This window comes from Agelaius tricolor, unplaced genomic scaffold (genome assembly GCF_023055355.1).
Source record: "Agelaius tricolor isolate 1412-34295 unplaced genomic scaffold, bAgeTri1.0.p SCAF_4, whole genome shotgun sequence".
NCBI lineage: Eukaryota > Metazoa > Chordata > Aves > Passeriformes > Icteridae > Agelaius > Agelaius tricolor.
Window position 1 is genome coordinate 2,482,771 of NW_027269264.1, and position 24,402 is coordinate 2,507,172.

The window sequence follows — 24,402 nt, forward strand, 5'->3', positions numbered from 1 at the left end:
GTGTGGTTGCTGCTGAAGGGTCCCCACTGCTCAAAACTCACCAAACCCTGAGACTAGGGGCACATTAGCACCATCCAGGAGAAACAAGCAGAAAGGTTAATATTCCTAAAATACAACCTTTCATTCCAAGTAACTTGAATGTGATCCTGGTTTGATCAGAATAGAGAATGGAACTCAGATGAGGCAACACTGATGAGAAGATTTAATCGCTTATTTGGTACCCATCTTTTTCCTATACATTTTCATGATTAATGTGCAGTCTAAGGAAATGCCAATGTTCATCTTCATTTTCCTTACCTTTTTGATAAAATTTTAGCAGAAACAGAGCTTTCTAAACTCTGACTTTTAAACATGCTGAAAGATATGCAGCAAATTAAACTCTACAATGTTGATCCATGAACAACAGAAGAGATTCACCTGGGTGAAAAGCTTTGGTCCCCACACAGAAAGAAGACCTAATGTTTGTCAGGAAGAAAAATGCCAGAATCAGGGCATGGTACCTAACAATGCACAGGTTTGGATTCATAGAAAGAAGAGCTCTGCTGAAAACACAGCTGAAGTCCCAGCTTGGTAGACTTCAATAACTGCCCCAAAGGATTACAATACCTTCAAGTGAAATTTCTAAGTTTCTGTAACTTTTTGTGCATTTCTATTAGAACTGCTCAAAACTAGCCTGCAATTCACACTTTTGGATGAAAAACACATCTTTTTTTAAATCAACCGTTTTTTCAGGAATCTATGTTTTGTGCAAGTATTGTGATGATACTTTTGCATCAGTTAAAAAGAAACATGTTTATGTTCATTAAATGTTCCTATTTCTTCTTGAACTTTCTGAATGTGTGCCATCTCAGAATCCTACCAGTCTTCCTGCCAATGGCCTTAGGTCATTGATGAGAATTTTTTTTCTTTTTTTAAATGGTATTTTGGGTTTTTTTTTCATCAAATGCAATATGTCATATTATTTGCTCTGAAAGACAAATAATTTTTTTAGTGGCAGAAAAATGTCACTTTGTTACTGCAGCTGTCACTGAAATATTGCTGGTCACAATAAAACGAATCAACAAAAACACAGGCTAAAATTTACAGCTCTCTCTCACTTCTCCAATTGGAAATTAAGATGTGCTTTATTAGAAACTGATTATACAAAAAAAACCCCTGGTCTGAGTTCTCCTCATTTTTGTAAAAGTATTTGAGTATCTCTTTCATCTCCTTTTACTGGAGCAGTGGAAATGGGGAAACCATTCAAGACGGCTTGAAATAGAAATAGGAATAAGAATAGAAACAGAAATTGAAATAGAGAAACAGAAACAGAAATAGATAATAAAAATAGAATCTAGAAAAGAGAACACTTTCTTAAAAATTACTTTTACTGAAATGGTGAGCTCTTTCGCAAAATTATGGTCTTAAAATGGTGCCAGTCAGCCATACTACTATAAAATTCCTTCCATAAATTGATAAAAACTAATACCCTGCTTTCCACAGTGAATGCTGATGTAGCAAAAGCAATAAGTACACATAAAATAGTTTAAAAGACAAAAATAGTGATCTTTATAGAACTAGAAGTTTAGTCTAGGTAAAAACAGTGAACCTTAGATTTGCTAACTTCATATGCGTTTTAGATGACACTTCAGTTAATGCAGGATTACTAGCTTAGGACTGTAACATTGACCGCTACTCTATTTACCTAAAAAATGAAAATGCCTAAATGAAAGTCCAGGGCTCCATTACAGGTGAACAACATGAAGAACAGAGCCTCCCTCTTGCCTCTATTTCTTAGGAACTGGTAGTTGTGATAAAACCACTTTTCTCTACTTTGTAGTTTCACAAATGAAATCAAAACATCTTTAGAAATACCCTCAGGTCAATAAATTTGCTTTCTTATACACCAGTAGGTCTCCACACAGAAAGTATCAGGTTGAATTACTGATAAAATACAGAATTGTTTATGTACGTCTTGCTAAATCCAGGCAACTAATATGCAGTGTAGTACAAACAACAAATTTATGAGCTACACATTTTTCACAAGATACAGGAAAAAAATGTTTTTCTTTGATTCTAATATTCATCTAACTAAACACAATGCACTGCTACACAGCCACTGGCAGTGCAAACCTCAGTTTTTCACAGCAAAATATTGTCTTTATGTTGAATGGATACATTTATACAAAGGTCCCTTTACATCTACTGCAATATTGTTGTGTGTAGACACCAGCACAAAATATTCAGGTGGTTCTGCCAATCTGAAAGAGCTACTCACCTATCTTAGAAAAAAAAAGATTTAAGAATTGTGATTACACTGGTACTGTGTTATTCAGTCATGCCTGAAGACCTCCTTAAATCAAAGCTCACAGTGACATCAATAGCTATCTTGTCCAGGCAAGGACTGATTAACAACTGCAGGATATCAGTCTTGATATGCATATGATACAAAACAGCTTTTTGCCAGCTACGACTGGATCTTGTGTATAGTTTGCAAAAAGAGCCTCCTGAGAGCACCTGCATTTTAAGGTTTTTAACATGAACATTACTTATGTCCATGCAAGTAGAAAGCACTGTGGTTTTGTGGTTCGTAGCTAGCATTTTGTGGCTTTATTTTACTTGTTTCAATATAGAAAAACTTCTAGAGCATATTTGCTTTGTGACATCATTTCTTGATTGTGTCTTGCAGAAATAATTGACCCACATCAAGTAACTGTACTCCCTATCTATTTGTTAATTAGAACTTTAAGATGCAACAAATAAAACACACTATCGACTTTTAAATCTTCAATCAAATAAATATTTACAGCTGCAATTTGCCAAAATTATTTACCTTTCAATAACAGATCACAAAAAGTATATGTGCTACAGATTCAAGTGAATGCCTTGGCTGTCAACAAACAAATTACAAACAGAAGGAAAAATAAGTGTTCCGGCTATCATTACAGGCTATAAATAGCTGATGTGGTTCTACTTTAAAGACGTGTGATCTTCTACATTAGTAGACTTTTTCAATGCATAATTGACCTTGAGATGGAGAATAACCTCACAGTAGAGTGGCTTTTCTTTTAAAGAACAATGAGTATAGGTATTAGAGGATGCGCCTGTTGTCAATGATCATTGCTGAAATCTGCCTATACCACACTGGGACAATCAATTTTGTAAATGATTGCAATAATCAAGGAAATAGCCTAATTTATAAATCCTGGCATACAGCATTTTAATGGATTTCTACATTTTAATGCTGATGCTTTCAAAGGCAAATGAATTGTTGTCCAAGCTGTCACTACACAAAATGATAAAAACACTCAGTCTTGCGGGTAACTACATCTCATGGATATTCAGACCATCAGGTACATAATCACTCATTAGTGAAACCTGTGATAGTTTCCAGTTACAAGCCAATGGCAAAAAAAGCCACAGTTTCCTTATGAAAAAACCTTCTAGGAGCTGAGGAGTAAAAACAGCTGAGAATTACTGAAATAAGTAATAAAAAATAAAAATATTCCTAGCATCCTTTCCACTGTTCTACCCCACACACTTTTTTTTTTCCCATAGGCAAAAAACCAGAATAATCTTATTTCTATAACTAAAAGGCTGATCTAAGAACTTTTTGGCCACAGATTCTGTCAGGGCAGGCATTGTTCAAATGGAAGGAGAACAAATGTAGGACATGATGCCATGGCTGTGGCTGGTGGGTAATTCTACCTAAACCACCCTCCAACTCACTCTCCAACCTGAAGCTGGTTCTGCAGATGTAGTTGTACACGCGTTGCTATTCTCAGTTAAACCTTAAGCAATTGATTTCAGCCAATAGGGCTGGCAGTGCTTTACTTACTGCTCAATCTCACTAACCTGACATTTATGGTGTACTGATTGGCCTATGTCAGTGGTGGTGGTTGTAAATTCACTTTGAAAAGCTTTGTGTTAACAGCCTTCAACCAGGCTCCAAGACGAGTATGAGCAGGCGAGCTGACAATTGCTCGACCTCCTGCCCTTATTACAGTGAGTAAATCAGGCTTTGAGCCATTAGGCTGGAGCCCCAGGCCTAGGCAAAAAGGATTGACATGACTAAAGGTCAACCTCTGTCACACATGTGTAACAATTTGGATAATGGAATTCTGTAACTTATCTGGAAAAGGTGCCAAGTCCTTAGAGGGAAGGTATAGCCTGGGCTGAATTTTCCAGCTTTTATGTTAAGGGATTACTTAAAAGTCTGCACTTTAAAGTCTATGCGCATTTGATGCCACAGAATCTGGGGGACCAAAGTGTGTGGAGCAGTGACTGAGGCAGTTCTGCAGAATATTGAGTGTCACCACCACCTGGAAAAGCACATTGCACTGTTTCACTTAGTCAAATCTATAATAAATACATTATTGACATCAGGCCCACAACACATTTTGGACACTTGTATAGATGATTAAACTACTGCCTTTATTTACCAATTTTGAATCAAAAGTCAGTCAAAATAATTACCTGTTAATAGTATCATAAATTAATTGTAATTTCAAGCCTTACAAATCAGTCTCATACAACAGTGGAAATCACTTTTATAATTATTAAATTAAAAGGTCTAATATTTCCATTACACTGGTGCCCAGTCAGCAATGCAGAAAGGTAATGGTCAAATAAGGACAGAATTGAGCTTTTGTATTTATTTGTGTTCCACTTCAGTATTTTTGCATATTACATAATGAAATCTCCAAGGTGAGATTATGTGCCATGGAAAAACAGATAGTCCCTGCATGATCTAGCAATTTAGAAAATATTTTTTTTTCTGGGAATAGTGTGTGTCCAGACGTGTGCATGTTCCATGCAGTCCTCAGAATTCCTGTTTTCAGTAACACTCTTAAAATTCTGGGGCTGTATCCAACTCCAAACACCAAAGTGTATTCCAAACTTCACTTTGTTCAATAGGAAGAAAATCTGTCCCCATGCCAAATTAGATTAATTTTGTAGCACATGTGCTTAGGCATACTACACATACACTCTGTAGACAGAAAAAGCATACCAAAAACATGGAGATACATTAAAATAATGCATAAGAAAGTCTTGTAAAAGTCACAGGTCTTCTAAAAGAAGCATCAGGGGTTTGTTTAGCTCTTCTAAGAACTAAAATTATTAAAAATAAAGTACCTTCCACACTTGTGATCATACTAACTTTTTATGGACCTTAAGAAAGGAGTTTGTAATTTATAGAAGTTATCTGGGAAAATATGTTAGTAAGTGATTCAGAAATACCAACGATAGAAGGCTGCTTTGTAGATGTTTAGCACAATTTTCTTCTGAGGTACACAAATGGAGTCCTCTTACTGAGCTTACAGTTTAGCATGCTACTGACCACAATATTAGTGATATTTTCCCACAGCAAGGGAATTTAAAATCCATGTAAAAATAAAAATTATTGGTCTTTTTCAATGGAAAATAAATGCAAGGGTGCTACATCAAACAAAATCCTCAGAAATGGCAAAACAAAAATATAACAGAATGGCACCAGCTGTTAGTCTGAATAACTTAAGACACAATAGGAAAGTAACTAAGGAGGTTTTTCAAGACAAAATTACTTGAATTTCATGCACATGACAAATTTAAAACAGAGCTGACAAGCAGTCTGGAATACTAGATGACAGATTGCTGAGAAACATAATTTTTACTTTAATAGAACGACAGCACGCACATAATTCTATCCCCCAGTGCTTTTCTGTAACAGCAAATTCAGTCCAAAACTGCAGCCTTGAGAATCTGGATAAGAATCTATCACCATAACTGCAATGAGTGCTTCATTTGAAGCACAAGGATTCTCTGTGTATATTAATTTGTTCCAAAATATCCAGTATTGCTGCATGGGCCCTGGCCAGAGTGCATCCCAGCAAAAAGCCTGTTCTTGGTCCAGCAGAAGGCAAAGGCAATGTTTTCTTTTGCTTCAGTTGAAGCAAAAGGCAAGAAGGCCAAAAAGTACCCATATGGTACTTTATTAAGATGACATGCACACTTTCTTGTGCCAGTTAATTTGGTGGGGGGAAGGAAGCAGGGGGAGAGGGGGAATTTTTTAATCAGCTACACAGATTTAGCATTTTGTATTTACTAATGAACAACCTGATACATATATATATAGATATATATATGTATATATATACACATATAATTTTGCTCATCCATGTAAAAAGAAATTGCATATAATAAAAAATTACTTCCAAAAATGCTAAATTTCAATTAAGTAAAGTCAAAATGAAGTAAAATCATATATTTGACATTTTTAGGCTGTTGCAAGAAAAAAAATAGCTATTTGACGACACATGAAAGAAAAAAAAAGATATAGCAAACTCTTTATCAGGCACATGAAGAACAGGAAATGATAAGACTGTATCCTTTGATATGTCTGTCAGTAAAAGTTTTTTCATCTAAGCTGCATTTGCAGGGGAAAAGACCATTTACAAATTAGCTGTTTCCAGAATTCACAGTTTAAAGTTGGGAGTCTGAAAACTTTTGACTACTAAAATGTATGCACATTTAAACCTCAGTGTTTTATTCTAATAGAATTTAAGTGTATATCATATACATTCCTTAAGTCTACTCTTATTAAATTTTGATGTTAAACAGAAAGGGGAAACCATGTGCAACTAGATTAATTTATCTCCAGGGAGTAAGGACACATTAATAATTGAGATAATGTTTTCATATATGTTGGAATCAAGTGTGCCTTTCCACTTCTTTATTAGAAAACACATTAGCGGAAAATTATCTCATTCTCATCAGTAAGACCTAATTGCTAAGAAAGTCTCTGTTTCTTTGCAATAACAAAAGGATTATTCTCACTACTTCAAAATAGAAAAAAAAAAAAGAGATCAGAAACATTATGAAGCACTGCTGGAATAAATGCCTGTATCACCAAAGAGAATGTTTATTTAATACACCCAGTCCTGTTTTTGTTTTAAACAAATCAGAGTTTATTGTATTTTTTTAAAATACAAGCAAACTCTGGTTATAGAAGTGGGCCAAAGGGGAAAAAAAAGCAGTACAACTGAAATGACTAATATTTTTGGCTTTCTGAAAGACTGATCTTTCTGTAAGTTATAAAAAATTATCTTGGCTGATTGTGAGTGAGCTCTATAATTTCCCATGAACACCCATAGGTGTCAAGGCTGTTGTGAGGTAATGGAATGGCGTGTAACTCACTCTTAGTCGCGGTACGCTGTGCTGTGTGGATTACACGCAAAGCAAACATTGAGTGCGTGGTGGGAACACTTGTGCAGACAGTCTGAAGCATATTTCCATAGCATTGAACTATACATCAAATGCAGTGCTTCTGATGTTTCCCACAACAAAGAGTATAAAGAAAAAAGCAACCAAAACAGTAACTATGCTTAAAAGTGTTCGCAATAGCCCTTCCGTTTGCCTGGTGTACACAAAGAACTGTAAACTAAAACAAATATCTATCAACTTTACAGTTCTGAGGGCAAAATAATAAAATGCAATTTTTGATACTAAAAACGTGAAATTCTCTCCATAAGGTCTATCAAGACCTAATGCTGAACAGCTGATCTGTAGACAGACTTGCATTTGCAGCTGTGTGGGAAATATTGGTGAAAGAGAATGGACTAAGGCCACAACTTTATAAAGGGACTATGATGAAACATTTATTTATCATTCACAGTGATTTAATCCACACTCCTATACCATGTAGACTAAATGAATACAGACTATTTAGATATATACTGTCATTTGCTTTTATGTATTTTCATAGATCAGGTTCTGTAAAATTAGTTTCTGATTACTTTCTTTTAATATATTTTTCTTTATTAAACACTGGTCTTCTGACAGATAAAGTATGCCAAACTGAAAGACGAAACAAATGAGAAGCAGCAAAATTTTGGCTAGAGCTTAGAATATGTGTTTCTTTGATAACAGTTTTTGTCATTAACAGAAATAATTCAAGACCGTGAGCAACATGTTATTATTAAATCAAATTGAATTCTTATTTTTAAGATAATTCCATTAAAATACATGCATTCATTTTGCTAGCCAACAGGAAATCTGTGCTGTGTGTTAAGAGCACAAGAGTAATCCCACACAAAAACTCAGCCGACAAGCACTTACAGCCTGAATCTGGTACATACAATAGTACTGGCTGGTTTTTTTTTCCTTAGTATCTTTTTGAGTTTTGCTTTTAATTTTTTTAAAAAGCCCTAGCTTCTTTCATTGCTTCAAAACCATTTTTAAGCTAGCCTGAAATATGATAAAAATTCTTGCTTGTTTAAAAAGGTATTGTCCATATTTGCAACTTTACTTGCATAAAACTAATTCATATGTTTTTAAAAATTAAACTCATGCTGTAAACATTTATGGAAAAATTATCTGACTTAATTTATCTAAATTTCAGTATTTATTGTAATATGTGGATCTGGCAACCTCATTTCACTATTATATATTCTGTTAATTGGAATAGTCTAAATCACAATACCCTTCTTAACAATTAGAACTCCAACATGATTATAAAGTGGTCCATAAAAAATATGTGATTGATAAGTATCCCAAAATACTGTCATTATAATCACTGGGCTTTGGTAGGAACAGGTTAAAGTCCAAATTATCAATATCTGCTGTGCAAGAGAAATCCCATCTCCACTGGAGGCAGCAGCAAAATTCCCAACCATTGCAATTCATCCAGTTCTACTGATCATGTTCAGGTGTGTTATGAGACTGGTCTTTTTAATGTGAAAATCTTCTTGCCACAATGATGTTTTTGGGTAAATACCTTGAGACAAAGACCCTAGTGTGTTGTTTATTATTTGTTTACATGCAGGAAAAGCATAGGAGCTCCAACTCTTCCAAATCCCCAAATATCTTTCAAAGATCCATTCACCTTCCCTGTACACACACTGAAGACAGCAAAAACACGCTGCATCTTCATGGATTCCTTATACACTGAAGATCTGGATTTGGTGTAGATGAGCAAGTACCACAGGTCTATTGGCCTGTTTCTACTGACTGTTGCAGTTAGTTTTGAGGCAAGCAGAGATTGCAGCTACAGAGGACTAAGCAGAACTAAAAAATTATACCGTCCAGTACAAATCAAAGAAGAAATTAATGGCAGAAGACTAGGAAGAGAGTAGGCTCTTTCTGAGACACGGAGATTATAGGTTTTTCCTGAGTTATAACTATCACTCTCTAAGACAGTGACAAATATTTAAAAAAGAAAAACCAACAGCTTTGAGATATCTGAATTTGGCTTTCATAAAGTACTGGAAACCTCCTTCAGTGAATGCACAGTAGGTACAGGACCAGAGCTGAACTAAACTGAGCAAGAACTAACTCTGTTGCACTGCAAAGGATCAGGCTGTGGAATAGGATCCTGGGTTTCAGTAGCTTTTCTTGGACTGGCTGAGGGCCACAGCAGCGGTGCAGCACTCCATCTCAACCCACATGCACCACCCTAGCATGATACAGCTGGTGCTGTGACCTGAGAGCTCCATCAGCTCTTGTAACTCAGGTCAAAATATAGAAAGCACTGGGTGTTGTAAAAGCTTCAGACTTCTCTGACCAAGACTCTCTACTACACATTACAGCACCTGCAAAAATCAGCTCTTCTCATGCAGACCAATTGGAGCTCTGTGCTGTCCACTGGTTTTCTGGCTACCTTTATCATAGCAAGGCTTTTTCTTGCACTGGCTACATTTTCAAACCTGCTTACTTGGTTTATTTGAGTTGTGGGTTTGTTTGCTTATCTTCACGGCTAGTTCTGGTGCTGGTACTGCATACAATCACGCTCCATGTTTACTTCAAAAAGATCAAATTTGACAAGGAAGGAAACATGATAACTTACTTCCCAGAGGTGCTGAGTGTTCCTGATGGCACCTGCTTGAACCTTCTCTGGCAAGAGCAAGATTCCCTGGAAGGGCCCGATCCAGGTGCCCTGCTGGATGCGCTGTGCCGCGCAGATGCCGTAGGCCAGGCCAGGCACGGTGCTGGTGCACAGGCACACTTCCCGGGGCAGGTCCCGGAGCCACTCGGGGATCTCGGGCGGAGGGGCGGCGGCGGCGGCGCTGCTGGTGCCCACCAGCCGGCGCAGGGAGTGCAGGGGCCCGTGCATCGGGCACTCGCCGTTCCGGTTATCAGCACACATGTCACATCCTGAGGGACAAAGAGGGGAAAGCTATCAGTGCCGTGCTGCTGGCCACCATCACCACCACTGCCACGGCCGTGCCGTGCAGATCCCTGCGCCTGCACTGCCATTTCACGGCAGCACAGCCAGTGCTCCTGCACACCGTGCCCTCTGGGCGCTGCTTAGGCTCTTTCCCAGATCTCACCAAAGCCTTAAATAAAAAATTCCAAAGCCTGAGCAGAAATCCTGCAGACAATTTGCAAGCCTTGTGTACTCACAAACTTGCCAAGATTCATTTACTTTAACAATGTTTTTAAAGATGAATTTTTTGACTAATACAAATAGTGCAGTTAAACCATCCCAGTGTGTTTCAGAGAGACATTTTAAAACACAGTCATAGTGTGTCACAAGTCCCTCTCAACTGCCTTACCACAGCTCAGCCCAAGGGCTTAATTGGAACAAGATTTAATTTAATCCTTATTTTAAATGAACATTCACTCTGGTTTTTACATTAACATGTGTGTGTGCATGTCTGTCTGTTTGGAAAATAAAATAAATAAACCAGAACCTCATGAATGACAAATTGGAGCCTGCATGCGCATTTACTTTACGAAAGACAAATCTAATCTTAAAACTGAAATTATGCAGCAAATATTTCTGGGCACTTAAAATTTTATTTATTGAATAAGAATGCATGTTCTTTGCCTGTACAATGTAAATGAAGCTAGGAAAAGACCAAAACAGCATATCTGAGTTCATGAGCAATTCCTGTGAAAAAGATCAGTTTGTAAAACTGTTAATTTCCCTAACTGTTGTTAATAATGAATGATGTGTCTCTATTTTGGGAAGATCCTACCATGGCTTTTCTTTTCTGAGCAAAGAAAATTTTGGTTAAGTGTTTCCACTGCACACTATTCCACATGCCACAAATGTACATCTTCCAGGAAAATGTTTCATGTTCAAGAAATTAATTTCTCTGGAGATATGCCAAGTTAACATAACAGTGAATCTCTTGAAATAAATTGCCGTCTTCTTCACATTTCATTTTCGTAGCACAATAAATGTTTTCATATAAATTTATTCCAGAAATACAAAGAAAAACCAATAATTTTGGCGCAGTACTCTTGTAGCAAGTCCTACATCTTTCCCCTAATAATTTTATATACCACTCCTTATAAAAACAGAGCACAGCATTCACTACAGAAGTGGGAGTTTCTTGGTCTATGCCACAGATTTAGACTTGCTAGACTGCCTGCAACCACAGTCTCAATTCTCAGGGGCCCTGACTCAGATGCTCTTCTTTCCAAACTGGATGTACTGTGTATTAAGTAGGTCTCTTTCCTACAGATCCTTCAAAGGAAAACCCTCCCCTCATTCCAGCAAAAGCTGCTAGAGGACAGTAAAAGATGCATCTTCAAATTATGGCTTCTATGTGTATTCTCCAGTTTTAGACACACTACATAAACACTTTTTCCTGTCATCCTCTTTTAAATTTTACCATTAAAAAAGAGGTGCATTCAGCAACAAGAAATTATTACTAAGTTACGTGTGGAGGCTAATTTCCCTCAAGATCATTACACCTTTGAGTATTCAGAAAACGCCTGTCTCCACCTGGTGCTCGTCAGTCCGAGTTCCCTACCCGCAGCATCGCTTACAGATCCCAGCAGAAGGCAAGGAGACAAGCCCTGAGCTGTGCATTGCTCCGGCGGGTGCCCCTGCAGAAGGGCTGCACGGCAAACTGGCCCCAAGCCATCCATCCCTAGCAGGTCCGGGCAGGAGGCAGAGGAGCGCCGGCGGCAAGGCAGGGCAAAGCCACCTTACGTGGGGACCGCCCTTACGCCGCCAAAAAGCGTGACTTTGGCTGCAGGGTGCAGTTTCTCCTCGCCTTAAGGACATAATCCCTGCCACAAAACGACTTCTCTTGGGCTGAAGCACCGCAGCACAGGGGTTTTGCTCTCCGAGCCCCGTCGATTAGAGGTAGATGGCGGGTGGAGGTTGGGATTTGCAGGACCCCAGGGAAGATATTGCTGGCGAGTCCTAAAAGAACGCAGCAGATATTCCTACAACCATTCTGAGGCACGATGAATAAAAGGCATCAAGTACATGCTGGAGAGGGAGGGAATGGGGCAGCAGGGCGGTTGGGGTTGGTTTTTTTTTTTTTTGTTATTATTATTTCCACAGCTAGTTTGGAAAGTGAGGTATCACCACAGCATCTTTTCTTCCCTTTCCTCTTCAAAACCAGTCATCAAGAAACCCTGTGGTTTTGGCCTATCCAAAGATATTAGGGGCAGCACTGCAGTTTGGCACTGGAGGTCACATAGGAAAGGATCCCAAATAGGAAAAGGGAAGAAAAAACCCCAAACAATGAAAAAGTAAGCCCACAATCCAAAACAGTTTGGCATGTGATACACTCTAAACAGATTATGGCTGAACTCTATGATCTACAGTTGGACTTGATGACTTCACAGATCTTTTCCAACACAAATTGTTCTATGACTCTATGAAATCAATTGATTTCAATCTACCCACGCAAGTTAGAAAGAAAAAATCTTACAGGAAAACTGAGAGCTTAAAGAAATGATGTCTAACCATGATATCAGTTAGCACCAGGGTAGGCCCTTGAATTTTAATTTTTTGCACTGCTTTAATATTTTCTGGATACGTAACCCTCCTCATAACTAGCTGATTACAATGGCTTTCTTAGAGGAATTGTATCTCTGGAGAAATTTACATTAAACCTGCTCAATATCTTCTTTACTCCAGTCAGACAATCTCAGTGTTGAGTTCCTGCATACGGCCACCAGATATACATAACTTTTCACGCACAAAAATTTCAGTACCTGCCTAGAACAATAATTCCTTAACTTAATTCTGACAATGTGTGTTCATGAATTTGGATTAAACGTTTTATTTCTACATTTCCAAGAAAAAGAAACTAAGAAATTGTCAAGGAGTATAAACAAACCCCGTGTCACTGTCATTTACCCTTACAGAAAGTCACACATGGTGATATTTATTTTCCAGTGTCCAAAAACAGTGGTAATGTCTTAATGCTTGGCAGTCACAGTATCTGATCCCCTGCTGTGTTCCTTTCCCCTTTGTCCTGCCAAAGCTGAAAATTTGGAAAATGGAACATCTTTTGAAACTGTTTTGGCTAATGTCTTGTTGATGAGAAGGGAGGAATCTGTCTTTAATACTAAGCAGTATTGAAATTCTTCTTAGTTTCATGCTTCATACATTTAGCTTTAGTTGCTATGTAATTGCACAAATAAAATCTTTAAAAATTCTCATAAATGTTATAAGGAATGGAAGCCATCCTAGCTATATTTTACCATGCCTGGAGCAAAAAGCTACTGTGCATCTTTTCCTCTTCTGTAACTAACTTTTGTGTAATAGTGTAATACATGAAAGCGTCCATTTAAAGACCACCACTGTAGGCAATGTATTCCTTTGCCTCAGAGGGCAAGGGAAGGATTTCCTTCATATCATTTTGGGGAAAAAATCAAGAGCTCCAAGACTTGCACACTATCCTGCCTCACAGCAGAATGAACAGCATCACCTTTGTGCTGCAGAGCATAATGTGGCACACTGCACCAACATGCTTAATAAGACATGGAAAAGAAGCGGGGGTTTGAGAGGGGGAGTGTTGAGGTCCACTGACATCACCAGAGTGGCCATTATCACCCACACTGGTGTGGGGGGTTCACACAAAAATTATGCTTCTAAAAGTGTGAACTTCCCAGAGCATGGCCAGATAGGGTGACAAGGAGAGGTGTCCTGTGCCCTTCCTCCAGTATTGGCCTCAGAGAGTGTGAGTACAGGGCTTCACTGAGAACAGCTGAAATGGATAATTCTACTTTCTGCAATAGCATAAGTTAAGCCCCAAATCAAGTCAAGAAGAAGCAAGAAATGTAAGAAAATTGGAGGACTTGCTGAAAATGGAAAAATAAAGGAGGACTGCAGCCAGAGCAGAGTATGTCCTGATAAAATCTAGAGATGTAGAAGGTAAAGTCAGTGGGAATACTGCATTACAAGCCCAGATACAGCCAAACACTTTGGAAGATCAATTTCCGTCTTTATACCTTCATATTCTATAGATAAGGAGGATTAAGGAAAGGAAGATGCAAGAAAAAGAAAATTAGAGGATTTCCTAGAGGAGCTGTTTGGCATGGTTCTTGTGGAAGGATTGGAAGATGTTACTGTTTATGTGCCTCCAGAAAAATGAACACAGTGTAATGCCAATACTATAAATCCATGTGAGTACATTAAAAGTACTAAACCTAGGCAAAAGGACATATCATTGCCCCCAAAATGTTATTTTAAACACACACCAACATAAATAACACTACTACTGCACACTTTAAAGCAAATCTGAAAGAAAAAACCTTTCGTCAGTGAAACTAGGGTTTAACACAGTGTTTTTACCACCAAACCAGCTGTAACAATAAATGAAAGAAATACATTTTTTCCTCAGCAATAATATGCTTCAAAGGTGCAGTTAGACTGGATACCTGCAGTTTGCTGGTATTAAAGAAGGGTGGCCTCTGACCCTTTGCTTCATAATTCACCACAAGCATGCAGGTATCCAGTGCAAGTGGCCATCATTTCACATGGTATTACTCACTTGCAAGTATAAATCACTACGGCTGGCCCTGCATCCCTGTCTGGGCCCGGGTACCCAGCTAAGCAGGAGGGAGGTCTGGAAGAGACTCTTTCTGTCTGTTTCCTGAGGGCTGGAGCTTTCCAGGGAAGCTCAGCCTCTCTCGTACTTCAGTTTCCTCATCGATGAACTGGCATCCACCTCCTTTCACCAAATTATTGGCAGTTTCTATCAGGCTGCCTCACTGGAGGCAGGCTTTCGGGGGTACGAAACACGGATGCGTTTTCCCGTCGGGTGCCCTCTATTTATTTAGTTATTAATTCTAACGACTCTTTGCAGAGAGCGGGACCAAGCCCGGCCCGCTGACCCAGGGCTGTCCCCGGGTGCCGGAGGCCCGAGCCCCCTCTCGCAGGGCTGCAGCGCCCTGGCAGTGCCTCGCTGCCCGTTCCCCCGCGGCGCAGGGCGCCGGCGACTCCGGCGGCAGCGCAGGAGCTGCCGAGGGCTCCGCGACTGCCGGCCGGGGCTCAGGCACACCCCGGAGGTTGTTCCTCCTTCCCCAGAGCGCCCGGGCGCCCCGGAGTGGGTCAGGTGCTTTCGGGTCATTTTTAAGAGGCGAGTGGGGGGCGGGTTGAGGGAGGTGGGTTTGATTTTCCCTGCCTTCTGTAGGTATGAATGAATTAAATTTCCGTGTCAGGTATGAGAAGGGTAGGAGAATATTGTGTGTAGATAAACCTTGCCACCCTCTGCCCCTGAGAGACCCCCATATACAATGTAGAGATGATGAATAGGCGCCAGGAGAGGAGATCGAAGTTCAGCCCGCACCGGCTCCACTCTCTCCTACAAAACTATAGGGCAATTAATTGTGGCTTGTCCCCTCATCCTTCATCTCCTGGTGGCACATATCGATGGAGATTACTGCTGATGGACCATTTTATCACCCTAAATAAACAGTCACCACCTTCTCTAACCTCAATCTAATGTATGGCTATCTGCTATATTTAAGAGTGCTGGGTAACTAATGATGTAAAATAGCTAAATCATACAGGTTACCAGCAGTCCAGAGGAAAACAAAAAAAGTCCGAATATTTTCCACACCGATCCACTTCACAGCATGTTATATATACACTGTCTCCCCATAAATTGAATGGGAAAAGGCGTGCAAAGTGCTTGGTCGCGTGACACTTCAGTTTTGCACAGCGTATTTATTACAGTGGCAGGTTGGTGCTTGCTGGCGAAGGCGGAGGAGTCTCAGAGCTCTCCGTGCGGAAGCGTCTCCCCAGAAGCTAGGGGCAAGCCTCCGAGGGAACCAGCCGGTCCCGCAGCCCCGGGCTCACCCGAGGAGATCTCTCCTGGCCGCCCCAGCGCCCCTCCCCCAGCGCCCAGAAATATCCTCGTCCTTCCAGATTCAAGGCTGGAAAGCAAACGGTCCCCAGCCGCCTGCCACTTTATCGGGGCTTTAGCATAATCCCCTTTACTTCCCTGGGGGTAAAGACCGCTGGGCTCTAGTTAGCGTTTTGCCTCTTAATTGCTTCTTTTTTATTATCATTATCATTATTTTTCCCTAGCTTACCCCCTTTCAATTTAAAACAATTACATATAGACGCTTAACCCACAGCTCCTAGGCGGCCCCCGCCCCTTCCCTCGCCCAAGACCGTGCCATATTCATTGATATTTGACGATCAAGGCGTGTGTCTACTGGGAAACCGCCGCCCATCCATCTTCCCTCGGCGGCGGCCCGGCGCCGGGCCGGGCCGAGCGCTGGGGAGCGGGGCCGGGCGGGGAGGCCGGGACGGGACGGGACGGGACAGTCTCGGCAGCCGGGACGGGACAGCCTCGGAAGTCGGGACAGCCTCGGAAGTCGGGACAGCCCCGGCCGCCGCCCCGGCCCCGCAGCACCACCGGGGCACACGCGAAGTCGGCCGGCGCCTCTGTCGAGCGGGTGGGACCTGCCGGGGAGCGGGGACACGCGGGGAGCCCCGCAAAAGGAAGGGATGCTCGGGATGGAGAGAGGGATATTATTTGGGAAAGTAGGGGAGACGGGGCACTCGCTCGGTTGGTGAAGGAGGTACAGCTAGGATTAGAGCCCGAGAAACAGACGGAGGCCTGCTGGGCGGGCGGGTGACTGCGCCGGGCTGGGGAGAGCCGGCCCGTCTCGGGGTGTCCTCGGGGCTGTCCGCAGATGGAAGTGCAGCAAGCAAGTACGACTCAAACTAAAGTAGACGGCACCTCATCTCACCCACAGCCCCCACCTCCTTCCCCTCAAACGGGCGTGAGGGTGGGAATGATGCGAAACGGGAGTGAGGGTGGGAGTGAAGGCGGCTGGAAATCCCGCTGCCCACGGACCGCTAGCGTGACCCGGGCCGCACTCGGGGAGCCGCGCAGGGGCAGCCAGGCCCGTGCCCTGCAGCTTGTTCCCTTGATCGTGCGAGTGCTGGGAGTGCATGGCGCGGCACAGGCTGTAGCTGCGGCACTCCTTCTTCACTGACAGCTTACTTTTTTCTTTATTTTTTTTTAAGCACGAGTTGCCCAAAGCAACTGTGCTTGGTCCCAGAAGACCGAAACACTCGCGTTGAAAGTTTCGCTCAGAGGCAACTAATAACCGCTAGAGCGAAAGCCGCCCTGTAAAGAAGTAAATTATAGGAATGTTTAGATCTAACTGAAGAAAAACAAACATTAAAAAAAGTCGAGAGGGCGCTGGCCGCCCCCTGCCCGTCTTTCCGACGGCGACGGCTGCCCCGTCAGAGCCGGACGCGATTCACAAGCGTCCTTTCCGCAATCGATCCCTTCTCTTCCCCGAAGCTTCCACCTTTTATACCGCGCTCGGGAAGAAATTATTCAGGCTTCGCCTCCGACTCTGCGGGGTGCTGTTATTCCACTCAGTCCCTAAAAATATCCCCCCCACCCCCAAAACGCTTTTCAATATTCCTTTCTCCTTTTAAAACCTTTACCCTTTAGGTTTACAGAGCGGCTCCGAGAAGTAAAACATGTTTTGTTTGAACCGTTCGGTTGTCGATTAGAAGTGCGTTTCGGATTCCATTTTCTGCATGTAATTTATAACATCACATTTTCTTCACCCGAGAACACAAAATACACGAACAAGTTTCACTACAAGGTACGACTAAGCATGAGGAAGTCGCTCAAAATAAAGTCGACAACCAATATAGAAGCATTTGAAATGTTAAGAAGGCGGGAAAAATCTCCACCAAACCCCGATTCAGCTTTCCCCCTAACATATGCACAGTGCTGAAGACTGTGCTAGCATCCACGCAGTTTAATTAATACATAGCAGGATGTCAGGGAAACTTTCAAAACAAGCTCCTCATCTGAAATTGAATTAAACGAATCCGCGTTTTGCTTGGGCATGTGTTTCAGGACTGCTGGTTTGGGGTACCGTTTTTCTGTTCAACAGCCTTCCTTAAACAGATATTTGGGGAGTGGTGGTGGTTGAGAAGGACAACCAAAAAAAAAAAAAAAAGTTTTAAGAAACCTTAGGATAAAAGAGAGTGTTTGAAACAATAATATTTTTTTTAAAGTGCATGGGTCTAAGCCATGTGTTTTAAGAGGGACAGATCCAGATCCGTGTGCTCTGAATGTTAGTTATAAAACTGATGAACTATTAGGAGTTCATATAGTTCTTTTCATGTCGTGAATTTCCTCGGTTGCGTCGTATTGATAGATACAGGGTAAAAAAAGGACAGAAGTTTCTAAAATTACAAACCTTTCATCCGTACAGATGTATAATGATAGGGGCGCCCCCTCCCCCCCAAAAAAACCCTCCCAGCTGTATAATAGGCAACAGCAGTATAAAACTCTTTAGAACCTCCAAGTCCTAAATTAATTCTGACTCGTGCAGACTTTTTCGTCGAGAAAATCGGCTTTTCTCTTTAAATGACCATGTCATGCTTTTCCGTAGGGGTGGAAATTAAAACCAACGAGGTGTTAACGAAGACTGAAAGGAAACGATACTCCGAGATAAGAAAGAGGAAAACTTTGCCCTAGACCATCTGATGAAAACTGCAACTTTTCCCCTGCCCAGCTCGGAGGAGTAATTGATTTCTGTGTATTCAGCGAAGCCCGGGCTTTCCGGGCAGGAATGGAGTGGGACATACAAGGCGAGAAAGGACCAGCTTTGTAGTTAGTCGCCCTGAACTTTTGCTGAATCCGTTTTCCTAAGCAGCCCTCCGAAAGAAATCTACTCCCACCACAGCCTTTCCGGTGAAGCGTGCCTTCCAGGGAAGGACCCGGGTTTCAGACCAGAAAAACTGCTACTGAAGGGCTGCAGCCCGTCTCCTGAAACTACTGGTATCAAGGCAAAAACTAAAGGGAGGGAAGGGCAAGACGGAGGATGCTCCCGGAGGAGTGAGAGCGGTGCAGGCACCGACTGCGGTCCCGCAGCCTGGAGCGTCCCCGGGCTGGCCCCAGGCGCGGAGGGGAAGAGGCGGAGGAGGGCGAGAAGGGGCACGATACGTACGGTTGTTGGGGTCGCTGGTGTGCTGGTTCAGGGGGATGATCTCCATGCGCTGCTGCCCGTACAGGTAGTAGTCCAGCTCCTCTGCCGTGCAGCGGTACCGAGCGGCACCACGGTCGCCGCATTTGCCGCCGCCGCTGCCGGCCCCGCACAAATCCTTGCCCTGCAGGGGAGCGGGCGCTCCCCCGGCCGGGAGCTCCGAGCTCTGCAGCGGGCCGAAGACCGGGACCTGGGTCACAGGCAGGGAGGTCAGGCCAGCCAGAGAAGCCGCCGCCGCAGCGACGCAGGACGAGTTGGAGGAGGAAGACGGAGTGGACGAGGAAGAGGAGGAGGAGGCGGAGGAGAGGGAGGTCGGGCGCTGGCGGAGGCTGTCAGCCGGGAGCTCGGCTCTCTCGGGTGGCTGGAGCTGGGCGAGGGGCCCGCTGCTTTTGAGCTGGCTGCTCTGAGGGAAAAGCTGCTGCCAGTGCTGCAGATAGGCGGGATCCACCTTCAGGAACGCGGATCCGCCGGGATCTCCGGGCTTCAGCATCGCTCTGCCTGTGGAGCAGGGAGGAAGGGGACAGAAGACGTGAGACCCCCGCCCCGCCCTGGCAGGGCCGCCCGACCCCGCGGTGGGACACGCGGTCGGACAGACGCTCGGACACACTGGGCCACGCGTGGGCTCTGCGCCGCGGCCGTGCGGGATCGGCGGCGGGACCGTGCGCCCGTCGCTTCCCCTGTCCGTGGCCAGATCCGTCAGGAGAAAGCCTCGTCCCGAAAAGCCCCAGGACGAGAAACGTGGTGGCCGGGGCGACACGGCTGTGCCGCGGTGCCCGGCCGGAGCACGGGCAGGAGGCGGGCGGTGGCGGCGGGCAGCCCCTCACGCCGGCCCACGGCCCGAGAGCCCCCGCTCACCGCGTCCCCGCCGCACGCACTGCCTTCCCTTTTCACTCCTTCCCTCTCTCCGCGGAAGCAAACGACTCTCCGCTGACAACAGGGAGGAGGAGGAGGAGGAGGAGGCGGAGGAAAGTTCAGTCACACGCACACACGCGCGGGTCTCTCCTCTCCTCTCCGGCCGCTCTGTTTCCCACTCGGGCGCTCCCAGGCGGAGGGCACGGCCGGCGGTGCCCTGCCCCGGGCTCGGGTGCCGCGCTGTGCCGGGCAGCTCGGAGGGGCCCCGGGCCGCGCCTGCCTTACCTGAGCGGGGCGAGGGCTGCTGCTGCTGCTGCTGCGCGGGCGGCGTGCGGAGGTGTCGGCTGCTCCGGGAGCCTCCGAGCCGGACAGCGGCCGGGAGCAAAGACTTCTCCGGTCTTTGTCCACGCGGGAGCGGGGTGATCCTTCTCCAGGTTCCGGGGACCGGAGGGACGGCTAGCTGCGAGCCACCGGGCTCCCTCTGCTGTGGCTGCGCATCGCAGTCGCGGCCGGGCGCTCGGCTCGGCTCTGGCAGGCTCTGGGCGAGACACGTGGGTTTTACGACAGCGCAAAATACAAGTGTGTGTGGTGTGTACGAGAAGGAGGGGAGGGATCGGGAAGTTACCAGCGAGTCTGGATGCAGAGCTCTTTTTTGGCAACTTCCTCCACTTTGTTCCTTGCTCAACTTTTAAAGTGCCCCTTTCTTCCCTTCCCTCCTCCTTCCTTCCCTCCCACCCCCCAGCCTTCGACCTCTGTCCCTCTCTCCTGTTTCCCTCCCTCCAGTTTCCTTCCCTCCCTCTCTTTTTTCTCTCCCCCCACCCCCCCCCCCCCCCCCCCCCACCCCAGCTCCGAAGTACAATCGCCCCTAAATGAGCTAAAGAGCTGGGATTTTGGCTTTTACCTTGGCGGAGGGGAGCGGTGGACCGGCGCCCTCCCGAGCGGGATCCGCTGCTCCCACCCCAGAGCCGAGCGTCGGGAGCTCCCGACCCCGCCGGCCCAAGCGCCTCGCACCCGGCCAGTCTCCCGTCAGCTGTGAGGCTCTTGCCTCACTTGCTTTTGGCCCCCTCGGGGGTTGGCGTGGATTTTAGACACCTACCCGACCTGTCCCGGTACTGTCTCAGATAGTTGGTGCTGTGCGCTGGGTGACATGCCTCCTTTTCCCCTCGGCTACCTGAGACCAGTCCCAGCACAGCTGAGGGAACCCACCGCCCCAGAGCTTCTCCTTCCTCAGACCTTGCATCCTCGGGCACCACTAGCGCGCCTCACTCCTGCTCTTTGTGCTGGGTTACAGCGCAGCGCAAGAAGTATGCCAGAGGGAGATGCAACCTGTGGCGAGAAACTTCTCATCTCTAGTGACTTTTCGTCCCCACTCTGCTTAGAAACTTGAGTTTCCCGCCCCGCTGCTCAGTTGTTGAGCTCACGTATTAGTGAGTATTTAACAAGTTTGGGGCTTTTTTTCAGTTTCTTTCCTGGACCATGTGAAAAAACAGACAAGAACTATAATTCTTAGGTATATGGTTGGTACATATCATGCCTTGCATTGAGGACAAAATGCACGAACTGTTTATCTTACCAAAACATCTCTCTAGTGTCAGAAGAGCCCTCGTAGACGGGTGTTACACGCACACTGAATGCACAGTTGCCTACAAACGTAACGTGTGAGCGTGTAATATGTTTTCACCCTTCTCCCCACCCTGATTCTAGTTTGTTTCTTTCCCACCCTTCATTCTCGCAGAGCCTGGGAAAGCTGCTGCTGTTTAGACTTTGTCTGTGTCTAAGGCAGGACATTTTAACACAAATTTGAACAGGGCTGGGGCAAAAAATGTTTTGACTGGAGTCATTTTGACAAGGTCATCCGTCATCTGCTGTATAGATTGATAACACCTAAATTAAAGGCAAACACGAGTAGGAACACCCCCAGCACCCATTTTTAGGGGTTATAAAGTTGGGTATAAAAACCTTCTTTAAATCTTTGATCAATTCCATGATGCAATATGTAATAATTTTCATCCCTCTCGCTCTCTCAATCCTCTTTCTGTAGTTCCGCAGCGCTGCCGCTCAGCCCGGGGACAGAGGTGAGGCTGGGAGTCTGTTCGCGCCGTCGCTGGCGGTCAGTGTTGGGCGCACTGGCAGTGGGCGCGCTTGGTTTTCTCTGTTTTCTCTGCATTAAAACAACGTCTCGTTCCTACCCACCTCCCACCTGGTCACAATTTTATTCCGCCCCATCTGACTCTTTAATTTATTTTTATTTTACCTTTACGTGCACATCTGTGCTATGGTTGTCTTCCTTACTGGACTTCTTTCGAAAAGAGTGAATTTCTTTTGGTGGTAGGAATCTGAAAAATTCGTTTCGCGCTAGAAAAATGTGATGAAGTAGAGGAAAGAGCCTAACTAATGGATTTAAGTACATTGTCAATACCTGCATTTGCTTCGAGTTGTTAACAGAAGTATTCCATGAGGGTTCATATTCAGGAGTACTTCAATCTGTTGCTTCTGGCATTTTTTTAACAGACAGAAAAGTAGCGCTTTAAGCTGTCAAGGTGGCAGAATAAGATTTACAGAGTCCCTAGGCGCTTCGAGACCCTGCCGAACCAGAGGAGAGGAAGAAGGAAGGCTCGCCGTCCTTGCCGGTCCGCGGGCTCGCCGGTGCCCTCAGCAGCCCGGGCCGGCTCTGCCCGCTGCTCCGCCCGGCCGCTCGCCCGGGCGGCGGGCACGCTGCGCCTCGTCCTGCGCTTCTGTCCTCAGTCACAAGGAGCCTCTCTGCGCGGGTCCGCTCGGCGCAGGGTGGGAAGGGAGGAGAGCACCGGCGGGGAAGGTCGGTGAGCCGCGGGTCAGCGCCGCTGCCGAGCGGCGGGCGGGACAGACGGACGGGCTCGTGCGCCGGGCCGGCCAGGAAGGCAGCGGCGCGCCTCGCCAGGGCAGGGGACGGCTTCTCGCCCCGTCTCTCCAAAGCATCTCCGCTGCCGGCCCCTCCACTCCCTCGGGAAGAGCCAGCAGGCAGATCCGCCAGCAGGGCTCCCAGCCCTGAACCTGCACCTCCCCGGGGTGGCTTTAGCCAACCCTGACCTCTGGTCTCGCTTCCCCAGGCAGAGCGGTTTGTGCGCGTCCCTGCTGTCTCCCCCGAGCTGGTCTATTTGTTACTATTTCTTGGGTGTGCTCTTGCTCTGAGATTGGCTTTTTTAAAAGTATAATTTAAAAAAATTATTTTATTTCTTTGCTCCTGGATGTAAAGATGAGAGGGAAAAAAGAAAGGAAGCTTTAACTACTGCCATCTCCTTCCTCTTCTCTCAGGCTTTTTCATTATTTAGAGGACGAGTGCTGAAACAAATCACATTGACTGTTTAGAAGGCGATCAAACCTTTATAAAAATCCATCGCCTACGAATCGATTGGTGAATATTTGCTAGGAATTTGTTCAAAAGAAATAAATAAGGAGGGTAAATGTATTAAATGCAAAGGGGGAACACGGTGGTGTTTTTCTTCATTGATTAATGACCTCTAAAATAAAACAAGCGGGAAGAGGAGCCAAGATCGATAAATTAACTACCCAAATTCATCATTTTCCCTGCGATTTTTTTTTCCTTTTAGGGTACTTGGTTGTGTTTTGTGGGGTTTTCTGGTTTCTTTCTTTCTTTTTTTCTTTCTTTTTTTTTTTTTTCTCTTGCTTGGTTGGGTTTTGTTTTGTAAACAATATTTATGAAAGATGCCCTTCTCTTTGAAAACTCGAAGGCTTTATTTTAGGCTTGAGTTAGAAAAGGGAGCTAAAACCCTTTTAGCAAGGGATTGAATCGGGGACACCCTATCTGATTTCGTTTGACACACAATTAAAAAGTTTGCCTTTCATATTAATTAATTCTCCTGATCTGGGAAAGACAAATGGTCGGTTACCTCTGACAGGAGTCCGATAAAGGATTCAGCAGCTTTCCTTCTTGCCCTAGGCGTCTCCTCATTCCAGTTTTAAGGTCACGAGCGGCCGAGTTAATAATTCATTAATATAGACATTTATTCAGATGGGATTCACGGGGATTCGCGCTCTTCTACATCTCACCGTTCGGATTCCAGTTCCCCTCGAAGAGAAGAAGAGGGGGAGGAGAAGGGGTAGGGGAAGGCTCTACACAGTGGTCTACACACGTGTTCGAAACGTGGTGCTCCCAACGCGAGCCCTGCCGGGGCAGCGATCCCCAGGCCCGAGCGGCGGCCGAGGGCAGGGCGGCCTGGCGGCGCTCCGCCTCCCGAGCCTTTCCCGAGCCGAAGCCAGCCACTGCCCCCCTCCTCCGCTTCTACTTCCCCGGAATCGGCAAGCGGCAGAAGTCGGGGAAATTGCCCGAAGGAGCCGCTGGCAGCGCGCCCCGGGGCCGGGCAC

General features: G+C 44.9%; 1 protein-coding gene across 1 annotated transcript in view; it reads right to left on the bottom strand.

The window, feature by feature from the left end:
• The window catches only part of PRDM6 (PR/SET domain 6), a 79,996-nt gene extending 59,300 nt beyond the window's left edge, over window positions 1–20,696 (bottom strand). The window contains exons 1-3 of the mRNA XM_071424363.1: window positions 20,326–20,696; window positions 19,153–19,686; window positions 9,803–10,110 (exon numbers count right to left, since the gene is read on the bottom strand). Coding sequence (XP_071280464.1) covers window positions 9,803–10,110; window positions 19,153–19,678 — 834 coding nt within the window. The 5' untranslated portion in view covers window positions 19,679–19,686; window positions 20,326–20,696. The remainder of the gene's footprint in view (window positions 1–9,802; window positions 10,111–19,152; window positions 19,687–20,325) is intronic.
• Between the last annotated feature and the right edge of the window lie 3,706 nt (window positions 20,697–24,402).